We start from the raw sequence: 7,921 nt of genomic DNA on the forward strand, positions 1-7,921 counted from the left end.
GGTGGGGTTTGGAGGGAAGGAGGTTTGAGGACCCCTTTGGACTCCCAGGCCGCTGGGGGCTGGGCCTCCATGAACAGCCGAGGGGCTGCGAACCGTCACTTGCCTCTCCTCTGTAAAAGGAGGAGAGATTAACCTTGTCTGGAGAGCCTGTGGTTCTAAATTCTGACCTGGAATGTCTGTGGTCTGGCCAGTCCCAGTCCTGTAGTGCTGTCCCGTTACTCGCTCCAGGTTCTGGGGATGCAGCGGTACAGGATGGAGAGATGAGGTCCTCACTTCATGGAGCTTACATACATCTGGGGCAGTGAGACAATAAACAAATAACCACACTAATTCCAAGCAGGGGTACGGGGTGTGGGGGTGCCAGGGATCAAGCAGAAGAGTGGAACTGAGGGTATTAAAAACTTTTGCCACGGAAAGCTTTTCTGGAAGAAAGAGCGCATTGAGCAATATGCTAGCCCAGTGGTCCGCAAACTCATTAGTCAACAGAGCCAAATATCAACAGTACGATTGAAATTTCTTTTGAGAGCCAAATTTTTTAAACTTAAACTATATAGGTAGGTACATTGTTATTAACTTAATTAGGGTACTCCTAAGCTGGCCTTTGCTAAAAACGTCCTCAATCTGATTGAGGTACGTTCGCTGAGGTCGACCCCTTCCAACTCTGCCATCCACACTCGTCTTGTATACTTGTTTCCTCTATCTCCTTTCCGAAAACTGACTTCTGCGCATGGGCCACGAAGTTTCAATCGCACTGTACGTGCGCGCCCGCACGTGGTATTTTGTGGAAGAGCCACACTCAAGGGGCCAAAGAGCCGCATGTGGCTTGCTCGCTGCAGTTTGCCGACCACTGTGCTAGCCAGATAAAGGACCAGGGCCTGGGGCATGCAGACTAGACCCCCCAGGGCCTAGGGCATGCAGACTAGACCCCCAGCAGCCATGCTAGATGGAGAAAACAAATACATCTGCTGTTCTGGGGCTGGGAAAGAAAGATGTAAGTTGTTGTGAAGGGATTCGCATCGGTTATGGATGAAGGGTGTGGGAGGAGGAAGGGTGTGGGAGGAGGAAGGGAGTGGGAGGATGTGAAGTGGGGCTGGTTCTGGGACAGGTCATAAGCAGTGTTTGCTCTTTGGGGTTGGTTGTGGGCAACAGTCTGCAAGATGCCGTGGCACCTGGCTGTAGGCTATTTCTGTTAATTGTGGAAATAGCCACCTGGAAGTTCATTCAACGTTTCAACATACATTCAGGAATGTTATCCGTCCTTTGTTGGGTTCTGCCTGTAGTTTTTAACTGATTAACCTCTCTGGTCTCTTCCAACCCTGCAGACACCTGTAATTTAATTTTGGACATCTAGGAATTTTCCCTTTGCCGAGGGATTTAAAGATTGTTTTTTAAGGTCGCTCTTGGTAAAGAGTGGAAGCCGAGGAGCTATTGCAGTAAGTAGTCCAGGTCAACTAAGATTTGGACTTGGACTGGGGTGTAGCTGGAAAGTATTTAGTTTAGTTTAGCGATTCAAGGAATATAACTCACTCACTGAAGGGCTGTATGTAGAGAGTGAGAGAACCAGAAATTTAGGTTATCTTCCAGGTTGGGGGCCTGAGAAGTAGGGAGGCAGCGGGGCCATTTTCTGAGATGGGAGAAATGGGGAGGAGCAGGTTGGGGTGAGTGAGGGCAGTGAGATAGTGAACTAATGGTACTGAATAAATCGATGATAGTGAACAAAAATGTTGGTTTTCTTCCCTTCTAAATGAAGAGAACACCCTCTTTCTCTTATTCAGAAAATCTTCATGGCATCAAATACAGAATATTATAAATTCTTTCCCTTAGCCCAAGTAGATATTCAACCAATATGTTAATTTATTTGCTCAAGTGAGAGAGATGGGGAAGTGACAATCCCATTGCTATATTGGCTTTTTTAACAATGTTTGCTATTGCCCTAACCGGTGTGCTCAGTGGATAGAGCGTTGGCCTGCGGACTGAGGGTCCCAGGTTCGATTCCGGTCAAGGGCATGTACCTTGGTTGCGGGCACATCCCCAGTAGGGGGTGTGCAGGAGGCAGCTGATCAGTGTTTCTCTCTCATCGATGTTTCTAACTATCCCTCTCCCTTCCTCTCTGTAAAAAATCAATAAAATATATTAAAAAAATGTTTGCTATTCCTTTGTGCCTAGCAATGTGTTCAGTAATTAACCCACATTTTTTTCCCCATTTAATTTTCACAAGGACTTAAGAAGATGGACATTTTTTCTCTCTCTTTGCTTCTTAGTTCTACTACTTGGGACTTGATCAATTAACTTGCTCAAGGTCATATGACTAGATACTAACGTTCCAAAGCCGGAGCTCTCAGCGCACAAACTACCTTTACAAGCAAGAATTTTATCTTTGTTCTGGTTCTTAACCTCTTTTGCAGGGTCATAAATCCCTTTGAACATTTAATGAACGTTAGCAACTCTCCAGGGGGGAGGGGATGCGCCAACACCCATCACAATTGAGAGAGAACTGCACGGGGCTCCCCACTTTTCAGATTGTGCATTTGGCAGGTTATCCCATCCGTGAATTCCGAGCTGGAGGCAGTCGGGCTGACTCCTTACTTTGCAGTGGTTAAGTCGACGCGCTCTTCCGACATCCGATTGAACTCTGAGGCTTAACTGAATTGGCTTCATGTCACCAAAAGCACTATTATCCTTGAAAAATACTCAGAAAATGCACCACACACACACACACATATACACACACAGAAACCCGGACATCACGTCATTTTAATAGGAAGAGAGGCAGAAACTTCCTCAGGGATCATCAGAGCGCATTTCCATTTCGCGGGGACTACTTTCTACACTGAGCTCTGCCATGCCTTCCTTTGCAGTGTCCGCACCAGCTGCTTCTGTTCCCGGCGCCCGGCTTTCTCCCCACTCTCAGCACTCCCTCCAAAGACAACGGGGTCTTGTCTGTTCCGCGCAGCCGCTGTCCCACACGGGAATGCACTGACACCTGAGCCGCTAGCCACGGGAGTGAGGGACTATGGCTACTTCTTCCTTATTTGTTTCCTGCTCCTGCTCCTAACCAGGTGTTCCCCGACCTTCTCCCCGCCTCCGTGAGCAAGGGCTCTCATTAGCACCGACTCTGTGCTGCGGGCAGCGCGGTGAGAACATCTCAAGATGTTCAAAGGAGGCAAAGCAACAAGCCCGGGGCGCCCTGCAAGCCCGGCAGCTCCACGGGGGCCCGGGGAGCTCCAGATCGGAATGTGGAACGGGACCGTGAGCGCCGGAACTTCTCGCCCGGCAACGACCCAGCGGGCCCCGCTGAAAACCCGGAAAGTGGATTTCGTCCCGGAAACCCTCCCGCGGGCTGGCGGCGGCACTCACTGAGCATGTGCGGGCGGCGCTGCGCATGCTCCGTCGAGGTCCGGTTGGGTTTCTGTTGCGGGATCCGCGGTGTCTCCTAGCGTAACCGGAACTGTCCGTCGCGGGGCCGGCCTCCCTCTGCTCGGGCGGCTTTGGCACAGTCTCCGAGCCTCCCCGTCCCTCATTCCCTCTTCACCCCTTCGGCGCGTCTGCCCTTTTCCCGAAACAGCCGTCATGAGCGCGAGGCGGTCGGCGGCGTCGCCACCGCGGCTGTGGCTGGGGCCTGGCGCCGGTCAACTTCTGCGAAGAAGATAAAAAGAGCGACGAGTGCAAGGTGGGTGAGGCCCGGTGGACCTCGGGGTGCCGTGTCGGCCGGGGAAGCCGCCCTCCGCCTGGGAGGCTGGGGTCCGAGGGAAAGGGGGCGTGGCTGTGGGTGGGGTCGGAAAGCCCCTGCACGGGTGAGAGGCTGGAGGACTCGGCCTCAGGCTGCCCTCCCGTCCGGCGGGCCAGGTCGCACCGGCCGCTGGCTTCCGTTTTCCTGGAATCGGACGCGTGCAGGTCAGCAGTGAGCGTCCCCGAGTGAAGGTGGCCGCTCACCGCACGGTGCCACGCACTCCGAGCGAGTGCTTCATCCCATCAGGGCTTCCCGTCACTTTTTATTTCGTTGCTTCCTGTTTCCTTCTCCTTCACTGGAACTCTTGGTTGGTCATGAGAGCTTGGTCTTCCTAGGACTTGGATAATTTAACTTCCCGATGAACAGTTGGTTCCTTAGTTATGGAATCTAATACCTTGAACCGCGTAAACTGCATGCAAGAAAGAGTTGCTTGTAATGGTTGGAACAGTTCATTTCTACCTTTTCAGTGTAAAAAAAGATTAATATACATAATTCCACTATTTAGTTTCGCTGAGATTGTTTTAAACACTTAAAAAGAGCAGACGGCAGGAGGAACTGGTGTTTCTTCCTAGAGCAAGTCTTGAAAACGTTGATCTTACAGCGGTTCTCAACCTGTGGGTCGCGACCCCTTTGGGGGTCGAACGACCCTTTCACAGGGGTCACCTAAGACCATCGGAAAACACATATATAATTACATATTGTTTTTGTGATTAATCACTATGCTTTAATTATATTCCATTTGTAACAATGAAATTGGGGGTCACCACAACATGAGGAACTGTATTAAAGGGTCGCGGCATTAGGAAGGTTGAGAACCACTGTAAGACCTTCACACTCAAGGTTTTCAGTCTAACTGCTAGCAAAAGAGACATAGAAAAAGTAAACTTTTAGATTATTTGGCATAGGGCATAATGATATACATACACATTTATTTTAGGTTGGTAAAACAACGTTTTGGGTTTCAGGATCTCTTTGAAACCATTAATTTTAACAATTCAAATAATCGTTTGGCAAACTTTTACAATCAATAAATAGGTTTATTTACTACGTTTGATTTTTTTAATCTGGTGTTTATTTTATTACTGCAGGCTTTACAGTAGCTGTTAATATTGAGCTTATTGTAGGGCATTAAAGAAGCTGTTAAATTTTTCATAGCATTTTACAGTTTCTGTTTAAAAATTTGGATCTCTGAAAATGTCTAAGGATCTTTAAGGTTTACTCAAGTCAATATTAGCACTTGAAACTAACTCTCATACTTTGTAATGCAAGAAGCTTTCACTCTGAGTGTCTGACTGAAAGAATATAGTGCTTCCAAGTGGAAGGAAAAGCTAGTCTCACAAGCACACTGTTTTTTTTCCACTAAATATTTTAGTAACCAGCCTTTAAAAGTTAGTATGTGGTATTTAAATTTAACAGCAATTGTGTACTGTATTCCTAGTGCCTCAGAGACAAAAAGTATCTCTCTGTCTTCTAGGAACCTCAAAGTAAAGGGCATAAGTTTATGAACAGATTATCGAAATCTGATGTTATTGAAGATGTATGTCCAAAGTGCCTTAAACAGAAAGGAGGACACATCTGTGGATTGGAGTCTTCAGGGAAAGCCACAGAGAGGAAGTGACATTTGAAATGGACTTCAGAAAGTGATTATGAGTGAAATTTACAGGTGGTCTGCCAGTTAGATGATTTTTGTTTTTTCAACAGGTCCTACTTTAGCTACTTTTTAGTTGACTTTTGGCTAATTTCAGAGACCTTTGGGATTTTTAATTTTCAAAAGTATAGGAATAAAACAGGCAAGGCATATTTTTCTGAAATGTTTGGATTTCATCTTTGTTGCCAGCTGCTTTCACATATTGGTCAATGGAAACAACTCTGACAAAAAGAAAGATGTACTTTTAGCAGTTTTTGTTTTTTCCTACAAATTGACTAACTGGTATAGGGAGTTTGAAGTAAACTTTAATATTTCTTCTCTGCCACTCAAAGAAGAAAAGCAGTAAACAGTTTAACATTTCATTGCTTCATTAAGGGTATTAATTTTTTTTTCTCATCTATTCCATATTTGTTAAGGACAGTCTTGTGTATACTATTCAAAAAAGCTGAGGGGACTTATTTTAAATAGTAGAAATGGGAGTTGTGAAATGAGAATAATTATTTCCAGAAGATGCTATTAGAGTAGAGAATCAAGAGTTGGATAAATAGGGCAGATCATTGATAGTTTCCATCAGTTTTTCCATATGTAACAGGGGATAATCATATTTGCTTAATATATACTTCCCTTGAAAGATGTGCATTTCTTAGAGGCCAAGTATGATATTTGTCATCATTGTGATGTTATAAAATATTCATAAGTGTAGAGATGGAACAAGTATTGATATCTTCAGCATAAATATAACTTATGTAGTATAGTCTTTTTTAAAATTAAATTTAGAGAGAGAGAAATATCGATTTGTTGTTCCACTTACTCATGTATTCATTGGTTGATTTTTGTATGTGCCCTGACTGGGGAGCAAACCACCGACCTTGGCCTATCGGGATGAAAATCTAACTAACTCAGTTTCTGGGCCAGGGCCTATGTAACATCCTCCTAGTATATAAAAAGCCAGGGACCGTCATGACTGAAACAACTGGATGGACAACCGAACAGCAGGCTGTGTGGGGCAACCAGGCCAGCAGGGGGGTTAGTGAGGGACGACCAAACCACTGAACAGCAGGCTGCGTGGGGCGACCAGGCCAGCTGGGGGGCAGTTGGGAGCGAGGAGGCAGGCAAGCAGGCGAGCTATTAGGAGCCAGTGGTCCAGGATTGTGAGAGGGATGTTCAACTGCCAGTTTAGACTGGCAGTCGGACATCCCCCAAGGGGTTCTGGAGTGGAGAGGGTGCAGGCTGGGCTGAGGAGACCCCCTCTCCCCCCGTGCATGAATTTCATGCACCGGGCCTCTCATAGCACTATAAAATGGCATGAAAACTGTCAACTCAATGCTGGAGAACACAGAGCGCATCCTTTCAGAATAAAGAACTTGTAAAATGAAATAGCAGAATGTCTGCAAACAGCTCCTGGCACAGTGAGCGCATATTCTGAAATAAGTGCAATTGTCCAAACAGCAATCATGAGATTCTGTGGATGTTAAAAAGACTTCAAGCCTGTTTTGCTTTCAGTGATCGTCCACCCCCCTCCCTGTATTAATTTTAATGAGTTAATCACATCACAGGTTTGTGTCAGAGTTGTACTTTTTGTGTCCAGCATGTGTCAGTTCACAGCTGGGACTTTTAAAGACATTTGTTGGCAGAATTATGCAACTTCCGCACGAATTTCGTGCACCGGGCCTCTAGTAGTCTTTATATGTACTGTAAAGTTCATACCCTGAATTTAGCTCACTGTATATAGAGAGACAGTCAAAAGAACCCTGAGGATTTGGTCATTTCTCCTTGCAAAATATTTTATGTTCAGTGTAGTGGCAGAGGGAAAAAAGTTCAATGAACATGAAATTCTACTTATATTGCTCTGACTTTTGATTTATAATCTTTATTAGCATTCATAAATGCTGTGACTATTCTGTGGCTTACTTTGTTGAGCTTACTGTTGTTACATGTACATATATTTGAATAGTGCACATTCTTATTGGTTTTTATTAACTACTAGAGGCCTGGTGCACAAAAATTTGTGCACTGGGGGGGTGATCCATCAGCCCGGCCTGCGCCCATTCACAGTCCAGGACCCCTTGGGGGATGTCCACTTGTCGACTTAGGCCCTGCATTGAGCTGCCCCCTGGTGGCCAGTGCGCATCATAGCAACCGGTCATTCTGCCATTCAGTCAATGTGCATATTAGCCTTTTATTATTATTATATAGGATGTCCCTATTTCCCCCCTTTTGCCCCCTCTACCCAGCTCTTGCCCCCCACTTCTCTCTGGCCATCACCATACTGTTGTCTGTGTCCATGGGTTGTGCATATATTTTCTTTGGCTAATCCCTTCTTTAAATTCACTTCTTTAAATTTTTATTTTCAGATAAGTGCTTATAACTGCACTATTATATATTTTCTATTATATCATTTAGAATTAAGATATTTTTTAATTGAACCCTTGTAAATTTTAGCACAATTTAATAAATTATGCTAGAAGCAATTAGGAGATTTTTCATGTAATGCAGATACATTTCAATTAATATTTTATTAATTTTTAATTTTTTAATATTTT

General features: G+C 45.2%; 1 protein-coding gene and 1 long non-coding RNA gene across 2 annotated transcripts in view; both read left to right on the forward strand.

Moving 5' to 3' along the window:
• Positions 1-912: 912 nt before the first annotated feature.
• TM9SF2 (transmembrane 9 superfamily member 2) overlaps positions 913-7,921 on the forward strand; it is a 70,431-nt gene continuing 63,422 nt past the window's right edge. The window contains exons 1-2 of the mRNA XM_014531212.1: positions 913-991; positions 3,576-3,670. Coding sequence (XP_014386698.1) covers positions 913-991; positions 3,576-3,670 — 174 coding nt within the window. The remainder of the gene's footprint in view (positions 992-3,575; positions 3,671-7,921) is intronic.
• On the forward strand, positions 3,677-5,300 carry LOC106724309. Its single transcript, XR_001360068.1, has 2 exons — positions 3,677-4,168; positions 5,205-5,300. It is a non-coding gene; the product is annotated as an uncharacterized LOC106724309 (long non-coding RNA).

This window comes from Myotis brandtii, unplaced genomic scaffold (genome assembly GCF_000412655.1).
Source record: "Myotis brandtii unplaced genomic scaffold, ASM41265v1 scaffold796, whole genome shotgun sequence".
NCBI lineage: Eukaryota > Metazoa > Chordata > Mammalia > Chiroptera > Vespertilionidae > Myotis > Myotis brandtii.